This window comes from Mus caroli, unplaced genomic scaffold, assembly GCF_978045245.1.
Source record: "Mus caroli unplaced genomic scaffold, Mus_caroli_1 scaffold_8, whole genome shotgun sequence".
Classification (NCBI taxonomy): domain Eukaryota; kingdom Metazoa; phylum Chordata; class Mammalia; order Rodentia; family Muridae; genus Mus; species Mus caroli.
This window is the reverse complement of record NW_028227263.1, coordinates 101,578,638-101,597,134: the sequence shown is the minus strand read 5'-3', so window position 1 is coordinate 101,597,134 and position 18,497 is coordinate 101,578,638. Positions and strand designations below refer to the sequence as shown.

The 18,497-nt window shown below is 47.0% G+C and overlaps 1 protein-coding gene across 6 annotated transcripts in view; it reads right to left on the bottom strand.

Moving 5' to 3' along the window:
* The window catches only part of LOC110298509 (fucosyltransferase 2 (H blood group)), a 28,054-nt gene extending 20,369 nt beyond the window's left edge, over positions 1-7,685 (bottom strand). For 2 of the 6 annotated variants that reach the window (XM_085841735.1, XM_085841736.1), the window contains exons 1-2: positions 7,492-7,585; positions 336-454 (exon numbers count right to left, since the gene is read on the bottom strand). Coding sequence is in view for 2 of the 6 variants with exons in the window: in XM_021167805.2 (XP_021023464.1) it covers positions 7,492-7,570 (79 nt within the window). In the remaining 4 variants the exon portion in view is untranslated. Of the gene's footprint in view, positions 1-335; positions 455-7,481 lie in introns of all 6 variants that reach the window. The other 4 variants (XM_021167805.2, XM_085841734.1, XM_085841738.1 and 1 more) reach the window with 3 other exon arrangements.
* Between the last annotated feature and the right edge of the window lie 10,812 nt (positions 7,686-18,497).

The window sequence follows — 18,497 nt, the reverse complement described above, 5'->3', positions numbered from 1 at the left end:
CTCCCTCCGTGGGGGGCTCTACCTAAACTGTGGACTCTACCTCTTCTAAGTAAAGTCAGTTTTCCCAGGTACCATTCTCAACGGGAAAATCTCTCAGACCTAGGTGTGGCAGGCAAAGGTCTATGCTGTCCTGTGCAACAACTGAAGATGTAATGCTGGCCGTTGTGACAGCCGAGACTGACTATCTCTGACCCCAGCAAAGCCATCCAGTCCATGGGAGCCTAGGGTAGCCTGTAAGCCTCTTGTCATTCTCGTTGATACAGAGGCCATCTGGATTATACTTCCCTCTATAATTTATCCTCAAATCTCTGAGGATATGGACTGACTGACTGTACCTTTATGCTGACAGCAGCAAGCAAACCAACTCGGTCCTCAAGGCTGCAGCCGCCTGGCGAGTTCATTTATCCCATACAGAAAGTCAGGCCTTCCTTTTCCAGAACTACTGGGTCTGTTGCTGAGAAACACAAACACAGGCACGGTTTATCTGGTGGGGACAGACTTCGCACTGATAGAGATAAACTCACAAAACCGGTTTCAATACAACTTTAAAAAAAAAAAAAACTATTCTTTTATTTAATGTCTGTTTTCAGTAATCAAGCATCCACCGGCTACAGAAACAAGATGTCAAGCTTATGCAAACCCTGAGTGTCTAAGAAAGTGACTTAAGGGGCTGGTGAGATGGCTCAGTGGGTAAGAGCACCCGACTGCTCCTCCGAAGGTCCGAAGTTCAAATCCCAGCAACCACATGGTGGCTCACAACCATCCGTAATGAGATCTGGCGCCCTCTTCTGGAGTGTCTGAAGACAGCTACAGTGTACTTACATATAATAAATAAATAAATCTAAAAAAAAAAAAAAGTTCTAAGGGTCTTATAAAGTGATTCAAGGTATGTAAAAAAATAAAACGAAAAATGTTTCTGATTTCTTTCCCTCTCCGTGGCATTTACTGGTATAGGAAGACTTCGCAAGTTCCGAGTTTTAACATCCATCAATGGAGCTCTGAGAAACTACGGACCTCATTCTGGTGAAGCAGTGAATCTACTGCTGCTACTATCACAGTTATAAGCTCACATTTTGAATATCTTTGGTTGTCTTCTAAGTATAGACTTAAAAGTCTTGGTGTACAGGTAATTTCTTTGGCCTGCTCTCAGGGACCTAGCGATTGCTTACCTGCTGCCGCCATCTGCCACTGCCAGGTGTGCCAGATGTGGTAGTGGTGGATAAAAGGACCCTCCTGCCACCCCAGCTATCTCTCTGTGCTTTGCATTCCCTGTCTCTGGTCTCCACACCTGTCTCCTCCCTGCCCCCCCCCCCCCGCATCCATTCTCTCCCTGCCCCCTCTCTCTATCCTTATGGCTGCCTGCCTACATGTCTGCTTGTCTGCCACTGTCCTTCCCCCAGGTTCTCACTCCTCCCGCCTTCCTCAATAAATGTCTTCTACACCAGATCTTTTGCATGGTGTACGTTCTCAGGTTTTAGCATGGGCCTGCCATCCCTGGGCACCCCCCGGGCACACTTTATAACATTAGTGCTGTGGCCTTGGAGGGACTCTCCTGGTGTCTGGCCACACTGGGACCCCACCTGACCGCTACACCTGTAATAGATCTGCTTTCTGGTCCACAGATCATTAGGCACTCCACCCAACACCAACAGTTCATGAGTTCTGTTTAACTCACCTTAAATGCTTCTCTGAGTCTGACCATTTTCCTGGAGGAGGCTACCTTTCTCTTGCCCTCTTGGTTTCTCTTGAGAATCCTGGCATCAGGTACCAGATGGTGGTTGTGTCTGCTCAGGCTTAGCCCTGGCCCCTGTCCACTGAATGACAATTCACTGGACCACTTTTGCCCTCAGTCTGGTTTCCCTTGGGTCCCTTGCATCTTGCCTTGGACTCAGGCCTGGGACTCCTCTCCTCATCTGTGGGAACTGCTTCCTCTTACCTCACTTCTAAACGAATTGAACCTGACCTCAAGATACTGCCCAATTGGGGAGCGGGGGGCGGGGGGGGGGATGAAACATTTCTCTTTTCCGTATTCCTTATTTCTTGCTCCAAGCCCTGCTTGCTTCTGTTTGGTGTCCCTCCCCACATTGAGTAAAAGTCTTGCCTGTAAGTTTGCAACAACTGGGAGTTGGAGATGGAGAAGCAGAAACTGTAGCTCTGTCTTTCCCTGCAGCATCTGTTCAGACCACTCCTGAGGTACGGATGCATCATTAGTCTGTGAATTTGATTCCAAATTGTAGAGTCCACCTGTGTCCTCCGCATGTCTCTGGCTCCCACAAGCCTACCCATCTGGACCATGGGCCCTTCCCTGCTCCTGGCTTTCTGCAGACAGCCTGTGCTAAACTAAGCATGTTCTCTCTTCCAGCGTGGACTCAGATTTTATTACAACTTGACCCCATTCAAACGCCAAAAATCAGCACAGCTGATTTCCTGATTCTCACTGCTGTGGACAAATGATCTCCAAGTGCCTTAGGTCTAAACTCGCTCTGCTCTACACTTAAGGTTCTACTTCCTCACTCTTAAAAATCTTTATCTCTGGCTTCTTTACAATCTTCTCTTTAAAAAATATTAATAAGCCGGGCGTGGTGGCACACACCTTTAATCCCAGCACTTGGGAGGCAGAGGCAGGCAGATTTCTGAGTTCGAGGCCAGCCTGGTCTACAAAGTGAGCTCCAGGACAGCCAGGACTACACAGAGAAACCCTGTCTCAAAAAACCAAAACAAACAAACAAACAAAAAACCCAAGAAACTTCTCAGTCTCACTGAGCCCATAGCTTATTAATCTATTTCCTTTTAGGCCAAGAAAGCAGCAACAAGTCTCAAATATTTTAGATTGGTATGGATTCTTGTATGATGATAGGAATTCAACGTTATATTTGCTACAATATACTGTATATGTGATTCATTCAACTCTGGTTTAAAATATTCTGTATGTGATGATGAAATTTCAAGGTTATAAAGTTCTATTCAGATTAACAAAAGCAAATTTACATGTACGTGTAACTATCTATGGCTTTGCTAATTGCTCAACAATGGGCTGGTAGGAAACGTAGATAAGTAACAATGATAAATAAGATGTTTTTCATAATCAAGATTTATAAACTCCTAAGGTCTAGTCAGGTCCACAACAACCTAGATTCTGTGTCTTTAATCAAGATTTATAGATTCCTAAGGTCTACTTAATTTCACAGTAATATTTGCCTAGCTTCTTTGTCTTTTAAGCTTTAGCTGCTTAGATCAGCTAAGCCATACAGAACTCTGCAATACTTTGTAACGGTGCAATATAGTGTAGTAGATCAGCAAAGTTGCCGGTCTCTCTATGGACTGACTGTATCTGTGAGTTAGAAGTTTGACTTTGATACTAGTAGAACATCAGCTCAAAATCTTGATTTTTTTTAAAGATTTATTTATTTTATTTTATTATATGTGAGTACACTGTAGCTGTCTTCAGACACTCCAGAAGAGGGCGTCAGATCTTGTTACGAATGGTTGTGAGCCACCATGTGGTTGCTGGGATTTGAACTCAGGACCTTCAGAAGAGCAGTCGGTGCTCTTAACCACTGAGCCATCTCACCAGCCCCAAAATCTTGATTTTTAAGGCTCAAACTTAGTAGGGATGGGACATAAAGTCCTGGTCTTATAAAAGCTACTAAATTGGGAGCTGGCGAGATGGCTCAGCGGGTAAGAGCACTGACTGCTCTTCCTGAGTTCAAATCCCAGCAACGGCATGGTGCCTCACAACCACCCGTAATGAGATCTGACTCCCTCTTCTGGAGTGTCCGAAGACAGCTACAGTGTACTTATTTATAACAATAAATAAAATCTTTGGGCTGGAGCAAGCAGGGACTGAGCAAGCGGGGCCGATTGGAGCGAGCAGGGTTGACCAGAGCGAGCAGAGGTCCTAAATTCAACTCCAACAACCACATGAAGGCTCACAACCATCTGTAGAGCTATAGTGTGCTCATATACATAAAATAAATAAATCTTTTTTTAAAGCTACTAAATTATGGTAAACTGTAGAGTATAATTAGGAAATAGAAGTGGGTAGTCAGTCATCTTATAAATAGTCAAATTCTTTAATGTGTTCAGGAATATACTTGTAGTCATACTAAGAGCTGACGCAATTAGTGACAGAAACAAGCTTTATTAAGCTTCCTGTACACAAGTTCTTTCTTCTTTGGTGGAGGGAACGGGGTTTTGTTCGAGACAGAGTTTCTCTGTGTAGCCCCTGCTGTCCTGGAACTTACTCTTTAGCCCAGGCTGGCCTCGAACTCAGAAATCTGCCTGTCTCTGCCTCCCGAGTGCTGGGATTAAAGGCGTGCGCCACCATGCCGGGCTCTCTAAAACTTTTATCTCTTCCTGTAAATGTACACAACTTTTGTAAGCTTCAGGAAGTCGCAACTTGTATCCACCCATCACAGTCAGCGGACTCCAGATAAGCATTCCTAAGTTTCCCCACCTGTGTAGCCATCAGTGTGGAACCCATCCCCACTCCTGTTCCCTGGTCTTGGGACTCCCCCCTCCCTGACTACAGGCCTGGAAGCTTCAAATGTGCACTTAAGACAAACATTTTCCCATAAGCTCCTTAACTTTACTTTCTGTCACTTGTCTATATCTGACCCAGCAGATTTCCAGTTGCGTTAGCCATAGTTGCTTCTGAGGGACTTTCTGACCAACCTAAGCCCCTTTGTCAGACTGCTAGGAAGTAGCCTGTGCTACAGTCTCCCCCAGGCAGTCCTGCAGAACATGGGCAGGGAGCAAAACAGATGTGCCCCAGCCTCCACTTCTCTTTACCTTCTTGTCTTTTGCATGTCATTCCAGCCTTCCTGGGCCCAACAGCAACACCCCAATTTCAGCAGGAAGTAGTTATAGAGGAGATTGACTAGCCCTATATCATCAACAAAAGGCTGAAAATGTTAAGTCTCAAAGAAACCCAGGGCAAATGGCTGAAGTGTCTCATTAAGAAACCACAGTGGACCATCCACTCTCAGAATCATCCTAGTTGGCATACCCCACCCTTGACCCTAAACCTATCCAACCCCTGGGCTTCATTCCCTTCCCCTCCTCCAGCTTCTTCCATCCCTAAATATCCTCTTGGCTCTTTCCACTGCGCCTGGACCCCTTTGCCATTTTTTTCTCCCATTTCTCTTCCTCTCTCATTCTCCATCCCCCTCCCCCAGGGCTGTGTCCAGTCTGGATCCTTCCAGATCCCCCTGCATCTTTATCCCTTGTATCTAAAATCATCTCAACCAAACCTTAAAGTCATGCCCTCATTTTTAAATGCAACCGGGTGGGTTCTGGTTTCCGGGTGCAGCCTTGCTGTAGTGGGGGGTTCCCAGCTGAGCTACTTTTACAGGCCTAGAAGACACTGGTTTTTTTTGTTTTTTTTTTGTTTTTTCCCTATGCTCATCACATTCCCCTTTGGTTTTTTTCTTAGTCTCCTTGGTTGTCACTCTGGCTTCCTCTCTGCCCCCACACCCTCTCTTCCTTTCTGTAATATGCTACTTTCCCTCCCTGTCCTGGACTCTCTGGACTCTCTGGATGCCCCTGGCTATTCTCTCTCATATCTACACTAAAGTCCTTCTACTTAACCCTACCTTGGAGCTGCCATACCCCCACTTTATAGACGAGGTCTCACTAAGTTGCCCAGGCTGAATTCCTTCAGTTCGCCTGGCCTTGGACTGTGCCCTTCTTTTTCAGCCTCTGAGGTATCTGGGATGTCAGGTCTGCTCCACCAAGCTCATCCTGGCACCAATTCTACGGTGGGAAAACACTGGAAAAACACACTTTGAAATCAAACCTGCTAATCTCTGGGCTTTTGATCTGAGGGCTCTGAGTCTCCTCCTGCAAACAGGAACACAGGAAGGCTTGTCTGGCCTCTGAGAACAAGGAAAGGAGGCTGTTCTGGACTAAGGACTTCAGGCTGCCTCTCTGCTGCTTCCCATCCCTCAGGAAGGGAAGCAATGGCGGGGAGACCAAAGGGCAAAGAAAAGTCAGAGCCTGCTGTGAGGTCACATCCAACTTTGGGGAAAAGATGGGGACTGTGGGGCTCAGGTGAGTGGCGCGCACCTTTAATCCCAGCACACAGGAGGCAGGCAGATCTCTGAGTTCAAGGCCAGCCTGGTCTATAGAGTGAGTTCTAGGGCAGCCAGCTGCACACAGGGAAACCCTTCCTAGAAAAGCCGAAAAAGGGTGGTTTATGGCCAGAGCCATGCCCTTGGCCTTTGCTTCGATTTATAGGAGCTGTAGGAGCACAGTGCTGACACCCTGAGCTGCTCGGGGACTAGACTCATGTTCAGTCGCCTTTGCCGTCTTTTCAGGGGACAGCAGACTATCACTAAGGAAGGGAGCCAGATTCACACCACTTGTAATCCAAAGGCTAAGGAGGAGCTTGGGGGAGTTTGGGAAGACCAAGGACTGTGGGAGGACTGGAAACTGAAGCCATGGAGGACTGTAGAGCAGCAGTTTGGCTCCAGTCCAAGGCTGAGGAGGCAATGGGAGGAGCCTAGACTCTCTTTGATCTCTGTGGTCAGGAAGATCAATCACCACGTGCCTAGCCTCAGTTTACCTTCTGTTGGAGGGGTGCATATGCTGGAAAGAGGTCCCAGCTTTGAAGGAAGAACCCTTCTCCAGTTCCCTAGAAGCAGAAAGAGAAGCTCTCTCAATGTAGTATGACAAGCATAAGCCGCTGCACTCACCTCTTTCTAGCCTGTGCTGAGTCCTCAGCCTGCCTTTTCTATCCAGAGAGCGCCCTGCCCCCAGCATCCCCTCCACATCAGCTCAGAGACAGAAGCCAGGTACATGGTTGGCTCCACCCCATCAGTGCCATTCCTGTGACTGGCACCGCTTTCATCCTGTTCTGTCCCTGTGCCAAGGAACACTGGCATTAGGAGTGTCAGAGCACTTTATCAGAGTAGCTGCCACATTGAAATCTCCAACAGAGGATCGGGATCCCGTGATGGATGGAGCCGCAGTCCCCCCCCCACCCCCCATAACAGCTGCAGGTTTCTGAGGGCCCCCTAGGCTGATATGGAAGCCAAGGATACGGGAACAGGAAAATCCAGTTACATCCAGCCCAATTCTGCCTTTCATCTACTCCTGTTACTGGAATCAGAGGTGAAGCGGAGATTGGGGCAAAGAAGTCAACCAGCATGGCAGGATGGTAGTCTGTGTGCAGGGAGTAGGGCTATGGGGGTGCTGGGTGAACACAGGGCTGGTGAGCCGGGAGCTTGGGAGACCCAGGGACTGGAAAAACTAAGGTCTGGGAACTCAGGATCTGGAGGACTCGAGGCCTGAAGGAACTAGCTGGGGACTTGAGGCTGGGACTACGGATGGGAACCCAGAGTCTGGGAGAACCAGGGTCTCTTCTCAGCAATGGCATCTCCTTCCAGAGAGCCCTGGGGTGGGGTCAGAGACCAATGCATCCAGTTCCTGGATCCCTAGGGCTTGTCAGGATTCAGGGGACCTGCCCCCACCCTCCTCACCTGTGCTCACCTCTTCTGGCTGTGGTAACAGGGAAATGACCTAGGAATGGACGAACGGCAATGTGGCTCTGCGGACTGGACCGCAGCATGTACCTTCCAGCTTGGCTCTTCGTTCAGGACCAAGGAAGCTTCCTGAGTTTAACTACAGCCCTGGATAGAAACTCCACCCATGGTGTACCTGCTGACATCCTAGAACCAGAGAGGCTGGACCCGGAGGAGGCAGTCAAAGGTTAGCTTCCTCTTATGTTCTCAGGTACCTGCTGGGATGATAGCCAGGAGGGGCAGTTTGAAGAAATTGACACAGTCCAGCCCTGCCTTCTCCTGCAATACGCTGCAGACTCCCAAGAGCCTCAACCTCAGTCAACAACAACAACAACACTTTTTTGGTTTTTTATGCGTGCGTACACGTGTGTGTGTGTGTGTGTGTGTGTGTGTGTGTGTGTGTGTGTGTGTGTAGGGCTATCTACCCTGTTAGCAGGTGCTTTTCAACTTAAAAAAGGAAAAAAGAGCACATGTGTGGAGTTCTGAGGACTACTCTACTTTTGGACGTCCTCATATTCCGACCTGGTCAGGGTCTCCTCTGTGGCTGCCATGTTGTGTATCTCAAGCTGGGTGACTTGAGGGCTTTTGCTGCATGGCTCTCCTCTCTCTGTCTCCCCCCTCACTGTAGGAGAGCTGGTATTACAGTGTCAGGACTTCAGGTTTGGGTGGTAGGTGCTTTCATCTGCGAAGCCATCTTACTGTCTCTCTTCTTCACCTTCTTTTGTGCATGTGCGGGGAATTGAACTTGGGTTCTCGGGCCCACACAGCACACATTCCAACTGAACCATCTCTTCGGTTCTTTGGTTTTGAAGCTTTTTTTTTAAAGAAATATTTTATTTTTATTTATGTGTATAGCCTCTGTAGCCTCTGTGGGCTGAGTCATTCCCTTACCCCTGGGCTTTCCTTGGTCTGGGGATTGAACTCTGGTCCACATGCTTGCTCAGCACGGCTTCACCAAATGAGTGAACTTGAGAGCCAACAGTATACAAAGATTCTTTTTTCCCCTTCCCTTTTGGTATGTAGGGAATTGAGTAGAGGCCTCATGAACCATACACTCACCCCCTATGGCTGACTCTCTTTAGCTCTGAGACAGGGTCTCACTATGTAGCCTTGGTTTACCTGGAACTTCTGTAACCCTGGATGGCCTTGAAATCAAAGATCTACCTGTTTCTGCCTCTCAAGTACTAAGATGAATATAGTATTCATCCCTAATATGATGCACGCTTAATAGATCTATGTGCACAGGAGAAAGCCAAGCACAGAGAGGGAAAGTAACTCCCCCGGAGTCACACAGCCATCTGAAGCCAGGAAAGCTGAGGCTTGGCCAAGGCCACACAAAAAAACAGTCCTTGTCACTTCTGTTCACGTTTTGTTATTGTTTGTTTGTTTGTTTGCTTGTTTGTTTTGAGACAGGGTCTCTCTAGAGCCCTGCCTGTGCCAGAACTCATTATGTATGTAGGCCAGACTGACCTCAAACTCCCAGAGATCCATTTGCCTCCTGAGTGCTAGCATTAAAGGAGTGCCACCAATATTAGGATAAAGTGACAAAAAGGGTACCTTTTCTCTGCTCTGGGAGAGCAAAAGGCCAATTTGGAGTGGGGACATGAGAGAGAGAGATACTGAGAGAGACAAAGAGAACTAATAAGACAGAGAGAGAGAGAGAGAGAGAGAGAGAGAGAGAGAGACAGTCTTTAGAGGGGCTCTTGTTGCTATGCAGCTCTCAGCGCTCTAACATTGGAGATGTGCTGCACCTGTCTTTGGCAGGCGATGGCGATGACATAAGCTGCTGCCAATAAGTTACTCAAAACCAGGCTGGCAGGCTGCCGAACAGCCACACCCAGCAGTTTTTGTTACTATTTGCAATTTTTATTTTTGCTACAAGGGATTGAATGGTACACCATTCGTGCTGATTGGTTGTATCACCACCAAGTTACACACCCTCAATTCTAGTTTGTTTGTTTGTTTGTTCCTTCCTTCCTTCCTTTCTTTCTTAAACTTCTGTCCACCGAGGCATAATGAATGGCCCATGCCTGTAAGCAGACTCAGGTGGCAAGTGCAGTAAGATACCCCAAATTTGAGGCTAGCCTTCCATACCGAGTTCCAGGCAAACCAGGGCTACAGAGGGAGGCCCTGTCTCAAAACCCCATGAGCCTGTGATGGAGATGGCTCAGCAGTTGAGCGTTCATGCTGCTTATGCAGAGGGCCTGTGTGCTCTTCCCAGTGTATATTCTGGGGGTCGGGGTGGGAAAGGGAAGCCTCAGATTTAACTGCAACTCTAGCTCCATACAATTAAACAAATGTTAAAACAACAAAAACCTAGCCCAGCAGTGATGGCACACACCTTTATCCCCAGCACTGGGGAAGCAGACCAGGAGGAGCTCTAGGTTTGAGGCCAGCCTGGTGGGTCACAGCCAGTTCTAGGAATTCCTAGCAAGTTCCTACAGCTAGGAATACACAGGAAAACTCTATTTCAAAAAAATAAATGAAACGAAACAAAATTAATTAACACCAAACTCAAAACAAAACAAAACAAAAACAAAAACCAAACAAACAAAACCTCCCAGGAGCAAATGCAATAATATATAGGTATAAAATTATTTTAGATGGTAACCTAAACAATTAATTTTAAAATATTTTTGGAGGGCCTGAAAAGATGGCTCAGGGGATTAAGAACATGACCACAGTTCAGTAATCAGCTTTTACATTGGGCTGCTCACAACTCGAACTCAGGATACAAAGGATCTGGTGCCCTCTGCTGGTCTTCACAGGCACCTGCACTCATGTGCACATAACATACACACAAACTTATGTACATGTAATTTAAAATAATAAAAATAGGGATTGGAGAGCAATACATGCACTTATGGCTCTTATGGAGGACCAGGGTTCAGTTCCCAGCGCCGACTTCAGGTGGTGCACAACGCTCTGTAGCTCCAGCTTCAGGGGAATCCAACTCCTCACACCTCTATGTGTGTGCGCTCAGGTGCACGCAGCCACAGCAGGCACATAGTTAAAAATCATTAAAACTCATGTTTTGAAAGTATGGCCTGGGGAGATAACTCAGTTGGTAAAGCGTTCACTGCATAGACATTCAGGCCTGAGTTCAGTCCTTAGCACCCACACAAAGGCCAGGCATGGCAGTGTGGGCCTGCAGTCCTAGTGCTGGGAGGATACAGAATCAGGAAGATGCTTGGGACTCCATGGCCAGCTGTTTAGCCTAACTGACTTCTGAGGCCTGCCCTAGCTGGAATGGTTGGAAGTGAAACTCAGCCTCGGATGCAAGCCAAAAGACTGATGATCTCTGGCCCTGCAACTGTCTCTAGTTTGCAGGATGCTAGTATCTGATGGCTCGTGGAGATGCAACACTCTCTTGCTTATTCTGTGGCTGAAAACTGCTAACTTTTTAAAATTGTATCTTTCTGTGCTTTTTTTTTTTTACTTTATAAATCTCTGTGCTTTCTTAGATGCTGAAAACGTAACTCTTTATTAACTCTAACTATGTTTTATTTTACTTTATGAATCTCTGTAATTTATTCAATGCTGTATCTTTATTTTATAACTATTACTGTTCTGTGAGTTATTAAGTGCTAGGGAAACTTAACTCTTTATCTCTCTTATCTACTTTACAGTTGATAGTGTTTGAATAAGGGCTGGAAAACTTAACTCTTAATTACTTTATAATCCTCTGGCAGTTAACATATGCTATATAGTAGCAGATAATTCAATAAGGGATATTGTTATGGGCACTCTTGTCCGGAAACCTCACCTTTCACTGACCGGGAAAGAGGGAGGCTTGGAGCAATTAACTTTTAGTGAACCGGGAAAAGAAAGACACTCCCACAGAATAAAAAACTTACACAAGCAAATACGCATAGACACACATACCTTTTTACACACTAACTCCTTCACATTTCTGTGGGGCCCAACCACAGGTGTCATCCATTCCACAAGTATTCATGCATACTTATGTACACACACACACACACATTTGGTGGATGGAGCAAAGACCCCCATGAGCAGGTTTCATTGTGCACTGTGCAGTGCAGGAAGAACTCACTCATTCTGGATGAAAAATCAGCTCCAGCCTTTATTACTCAGAGAAAGGAAAAAACTCTTATTGAGCGTGAAAAAGCCCTGTCCTTGTCAGGATCTGCTATTAAGAGAAACCCTGTCTTGTGGTAAGAAAAACCCTGCCTGCTCTCTGCTCTCTCTCACTCTCTCTACTAGCTCTCTTTCTCTTCCCCCTCTCTCTGCTCTCTCTGTTCTGCTCTCGCTGTTTTCTCTCTTCCTCTCTCTCTCTCTTCCTCTCTCTCCCCTCCCCTCCCCTCCCCTCCCTGTTCTCTCTGTCTTCATTCCTGGTTCTTGTATTTTCTCAGGATATATGACCACATGGTAATCTAAGCATCTTTTTTCAAAAGTTCACAACAGGTTCAAACAAATTCAAATCATATGAAAACGAATTACAACAGAGATGTAATGTTCACATGTGTGATGTAATGTTCACATGGGTGATGTAATGTTCACATGTGTGATGTAATATTCATATGTGTTTCCACTAAGACTAGCTATCTAACTAAACATTCATTATCTGCCACTAGCTCCCAGGTTCATTACAAGTTAAAAGCAGTAACTCTTGAGTCTGAGTTAGCACTGTGTTGTCAAGAGGCAAACCATCTGCCTGTGTCTCACTGGTGCTTGATGTTTTGTAAAGATAAATCCAGTCAATATTTAATCTTCTGTTCTTGCAACTACAGTAAATCATTCCTTCCCTTTTACAAACTTTAGTTACCAGATAATGGTTTCACAGTTCGCCTAGAAAGAATGTTTGACCAGAGTCCATTACACTCTTCCTTTCTAGCTAAGTGCAACCAACTTGTGACACATGAAGTTTTGCAAGGCCTTCATTGCTGCCCTTTCTAGAAAGTGTTCAATAATTCCTAGTATCGACTTAGGGATTCTATAGAGTCATTAGTAGGAATTGAGAGATCATCTATTTCTCTATATAGCATCACTACAAGACAGTTCACCCTTGGTGACCGGCAGAAAATATGTTCAATAGGCCCAGGGATCATTATATTAATTTTATAAGGACAGGAAAGGCATATCATCTGCTAGCATCAATCCTGAGATGGGATTTCTGAAAGCTTTACAATTCAGAATTATCCATTCCAGGCCATGCAATAGGATATGTCATCTCCAGAATGTCATTTGGATTTCCTAGATGACTCCTGACACTGGCCATTGCTGTGAAAAACACCAGCACTAAAAGCAACCTGGTGAGGAAGGCGTATGTTTCACCTAACGGCTTATATCCAGTCCATTATCCAGGGACATTTTGGCAGTAACTCGAGGCAGGAACTGAAGCAGAGGCCACGGAGGAGTGCTGCTTACTATCTTGCTCCCTGCTTTCTTGTGCCCTCCAGGCCCAACTGCCAAGAAGTGACACCACCACCCCAAGGATCTGGGCCCTCTTACACCAATCTCTAATTAAGAAAATGCAGCCGGGCGTGGTGGCGCATGCCTTTAATCCCAGGAGGCAGAGGCAGGCGGATTTCTGAGTTCAAGGCTAGCCTGGTCTACAAAGTGAGTTCCAGGACAGCCAGGGCTACACAGAGAAACCCTGTCTCGAAAAATAAAAAAAATAAAAAAAAAGAAAGAAAGAAAGAAAGAAAGAAAGAAAGAAAGAAAGAAAAGAAAATGCACTACAGGCTTGCCCACAGGCTAATCTTGGGTGGGGCACATTTTCCCAATTGAGCTTCAGTCTTCCAAAATTACTCTGAACTTGTGCCAACCTGACAAGAACACTAACTCAAGTTAGTGTTCAGCACAGACAAAAATTGAAGAAGACATGAAATGTTAACTGCTCTGGCTCTGTATGTGCCTGTGCACACACAAACAGGAACATGTACACATGCATTCATAATCATCTAAAAACTAAACAAACACACAACAATAATAAAATAAGTAAAAGGAACAGCATCAGGTATGGCTTAGCTGCAAAGTGCCTGCCTACAATGCCAGGGGCCCTGGGTTCAGTCCACCATACTGCAAACAAACAAAACTCAAACATAAAAAGTTCCCATCAGAGCCACCTTTCCACCCTGGCTCCTCAGTTTGAGACAACGGAAGGATCAAGTTGCGATGAGTAGACATCATGACATCTGCCAAGTCCAGAATGTGAGGCAGTTGAAGTACAAAAGGCCATTTTTCCTTATCCATTCACATCACAGAGAAGAGAAACAGGTGCTTAGCAAGTGTGCAAAATTGATTCTGAGCTGAGAAGCCAGCAGGGTTTGCTTCGAGCCTCAATATACCCACTGCTCAAAAGCCACAGGGAGAGCTAGGTGTGGCAGTTTTTGTCCACAGTCCCAACGAGAAGGCTGAGGCAGGATTGCTGGGAGTTGAAGGCCTGCCTGGGCTATGGAGAAGAAGACAAACAAAACACCCAAATGCAAAGCCATAGAGGTTTAAAACTCTTCTTCATTGTGTAATGAAGTGGAAACTTGTGATTTCTTTGGAAAGTCAGTTATGTCCAACGATGTTTTGCTGGGACACACGTGAAACAATGTTTTGCTGAAGCAGACACAGGTGAAGGGATGTTTTGCTATAGCAAACAGGTGAAAGGACAGGTGTTTTGAAGCAGTGTAATTGCAACCTCACAGACAATGGGAGCTGGGGCTCCGGTTTGCCCTGCTCTGCCTTGGTGGTCATCACTGACTGCACTGGCTCACCTGACACTGCACTGCTAAGCTTTGCCTGTGGTGACTTCATAGAGAACTTCTTGTGAGGTTCCTGCAGCTTCTTGCTGCTTCTCCGGGCCAGTTGGTGAGCCTCGTGGTTTCTTCTGGACGGGACAGCCCTTGCTGATTCCTGTGTAGTGTCTGCTGAGTGGACTGACTGGCAGCTGCTGATTTGTGTTTGTTTGGTGTTTTAGTGCTACCACCTTTGCCCGGATCAGCCACACTACCTGCCCAGCCCCTCCCAGCTTCCTTTTGTCCCATTTGCCTTTAGCTCCAGGAGATGACCCCGCTCCAGCTCCCACCGGAGACCCTTGAATCCATGGATAAAAAGGCACATACACAATTTGTTCCTTTACAATTTGCCTTCTTTGCACAATTGCTGGCCATTACTATCTCCTGCCTGGAAAAGCGTGCCCTTACCAGTTTATTATCTCTGCCTCTCCACTTGCCCTACACTTCTGTGGCTAGTCCCACCTAGCCTCTGCCACCCACCCAGAGTGGAGGCCACAGGCTCCAGCTCCCCGAGACCTCACATGGTTGCTGCGTTCTTCTTCCTCCAAAGCATGGCAGAAACTCCTCTCTCCTTCCCTGCGTCCGCTCGCCCAACAATTGTTCCCTGGATTTCTTTACTGTCAAATCAAGAACCAATTGGGGAACAAGATCTCCCTCTACAAACAAGGAAGATTGGAATGGCCCCCAAAGAACTATTTTTAAACAGGCCCACTTGCCCCATATTCTAATAACCTTTCTTTTCCACTACCTCTGGTGGGTGGTGGGCAAGAGGGGAGGTTGAACCCTTATAAAAGTCAGTTGCAAGAACTATATGCCTACAGTGTGGTAGTGGGCACCGCACATCCAGCCACCAGAATGCTTGCTTAGCATTATGAGAACAAAATGACCCACAGTCCCCTGTGGACAGCGCTCTGGGCTCTGGTTTAGAGTTCTTGTCCCAACCCCCTTGTTCTTCTGTATGCAAGCCAGGGCCGAGCTGGTGAGCACCAAGAAATGCTTCTCTACAGACACGGAACCCGTCGGCAGCTCCTGACCCTCCTGTGTGGCGCACCGTAAACCACCGACCTGGCTTCTGGGAACATGGGACAAGAACTGCACAGAATCTCTAAAGAGCCCAAGGACATGCCGGGCAATGGTGGCCCATGTATTTAATCCCAGCACTCGGAGACAGAACTCGGAGTTTGAGAACAGCTAGGTCTACAGAACAAGTTCCCAGACAGCCAGGGCTACACAGAGAAACCCTGTCTCAAAATAACGAAAACAAAAAGAACCCACAGACAGCAATAAACAACCTGGAGCTGCCTGGGTGTATGAGAGACAATAACCAGGGTGCAGAGTACTAACCAGGGCATGGGGGCCAATACATGTCTATATGTATAACTCACACACACACACATATATCATATGTGTTACATATAAATTGCTATATATATGTAATAGTGTAGTCCTCCAGGCCGACTTTAGACTTGGAGTCCTCCTGCCTGTCTCCTGAGTGCTGGGATCACAGACTGGGCCATGTAATACTTCATGTAGATCAGCTTCCAACACCACAATGCTGATGCCAAGTGCCTCTGCTGGGGCTCTGCTCTCAGGCCCCAGATGCAGGCTCACAGAAGTGGGGGACAGCTCTGCCACTCTCTCTGCCTGCAGGTCCCACAGTCCTCGGCCTCTGCCAACTGAACGGCTCCTCTGGTCACCAAGCATCCAGTTCACTCAACATCATTTATGATGTGCTGGGTGTCATAGGAGCAGGGCAGGAGATCTCAGACTTAGGAAACACAAGCAGTGCCCAGCTTGAGTTCTTTCTCTTGTTGCCTTTGTTGGACAGGGGGAGAAGGCAGGGCGCAAGGAGGGAGCCTGAGGGTTTTTTTCCCCAGGCCGCAGCACCTCGCCACTCCCATGGTAATGACAAGAGCGGGTGGTGCTGTGGTTTTGCATGTGACCATCTGATACTCTGCAATACAAAGACATGGAACACATGTACTACTGTGTGATGAACCTTGGAACAGGGTCTGACATAAAAGATGCTGTTGTCTGACTCTACTGGAGCAGAGATCCAAGCCAGGCAAGTACACAGAAACATACTTTGGAGCAAGGGGAGAGGGAGCAGGGGGGGTCACCAGGAGGTTTCTTTGGGAAATGTAAAATGGAAAAGTTCTAGAACTTGAAAATGCTGCTCACCTATTATGAATGTACTAAAAATGACTATACTTAGCATCTTAAGATAGTGAATTTTAAGCCGGGCGTGGTGGCGCACGCCTTTAATCCCAGCACTTGGGAGGCAGAGGCAGGCGGATTTCTGAGTTCGAGGCCAGCCTGGTCTACAAAGTGAGTTCCAGGACAGCCAGGGCTATACAGAGAAACCCTGTCTCGAAAAACCAAAAAAAAAAAAAAAAAAAAAAAAAGATAGTGAATTTTATCTCAAGGAAAAATGTATATGATAAAGGTATAACTTTTTAAAGATTTTGTGTGTACATGTGTGGGTCTGTGCACATGAATGTGAAGATGTCTGCTATGGCCAGAGGAGGGTATTGGAGCTCCTGGAGATGAAGTTGGTTCTAAGTCACCCTGAGTTATTACTGGGAACCAAATTTGGCCTTCGGGGAGAACAGCAAGAACTCTTAACTACTAAGCCATCTCTGTGGCCCCAACAGTTTATCTATTATCACCTGACCTGACCCAGATCCCACACACTGCAGTATCTCTGTTATCACCTGACCTGCTCGCCTAGCCCCATATCCCACCTGGACTCAAGCTCCTTCCCTGTCTTCTCCCTATCATGCATCCCCATGGCTCCTGTGGCCCCCAGGATTGAGCTCTTGAAGTCTCAGGACCTGCCTAGCTTTGATCCTATGACGCTAGTTTTCCTGATGAAAACTGTTCCCAAATCTGGTTCTCGCCTCTAGATTCTGGTTCTTGGGAACCCGGTGAGTCCCCAGCAGCAGCCTAGAAGTCCCCAACATGGCAGAGACATGGACACCTCGGCTTAATTTCCTTTTCAAAATGTGTTCGCCACTCCTTTACCCCAGATCCCAGTGATGTGAGCTGCACATCGCCTCTGCCTTCTTGAGGCATCAAGGCAGGGAAGGCTACTGAGAAGTGGAGAACAGAGGGAGGTAAACCTACCTTGTTCACTCTTGACACCCCGTCCCCCTGCTCCTGGTGCCTCTGGAGACCTCTTCCGACACCAAAGGCCTGCAATCCTTTCTCCAGAGCTGTTTCATACCCACACTGTACCTTGAATAAATACACTAATAAAATTGACTTTGGACGGAGAAGAAAGCTGAGGCCCAGAGAGATTTGTTACTTGCCTGAAGTCAGTAAACAGAGAAGTGGAACTCAAAGTCGGAGGCCAGTCTCTATTTTCTGGTTGTTGCAAATCTTAGCCATTCTTCCTTTTCTTGAACTAGTCTCACCGTGCACTCCCTGGCTCGCTGTCTCTCTCTGTGCACGCCTCACATGGTATATGAATGGAGGTCACAGGAAAAGAGCCTGAGTTCTCTCTTGTCAAATGGACCCCGGGGAATTAAGCTCAGGCTGGCACGCTTTGTGGCAAGCATCTTTCCCACTGAGCCACCTCACTGGCCCACGGGCCTCACTTTTTAGTCCTTCAGCTCTTGGCAATCTTCCTGCCTCATTTAGCTAATTGCTGAGAGTGCAGGCACGTTTCACCAGACCCGGTGTTCTGAGCCATTTTTAAAGTGTGCCATTCACTGGGGGTGGTGTTCACACTGTGGGCCAACCAGCCCTCTCAAACTGTCTTATAAAAAAAACCAAATAAACCCTGTGCCGGAGAAACACCCCTCCCTGACCTGCTCCAAGGCCCTGGCATCCACAGACCTTTCTCTCTATGAATTTGCTTTACTGGATATTTCATCTACTTTGTGTCTCTTTGCCTGGGTCATTTCCATGCTCGTAAGTGCAGCCATTTCCTCAGAAGCACATAGCTAAGAAGGGTGCAGCTGGACACAGCAGCTGGTGTGCAAAGCCTGTGCATTGTACAGTATAACTTGGGGTCACTCACGCCCCACAGCCTCTGCTCTTCCGGCTGAGGAGGGTGGAGAGGACTGTCTAGCCACGAGCCTACTACTGATTGAGCTCATTTGGGCTGAGCCATTAGGTACTTCCTCACCTGCATGAGACTCAGCTCAGATCTAGTTACAAGTGAACAGCTTTCTTCCAGAAAGCTTACAACCTGAGCTCCATGGGCACAAAGGTTGCG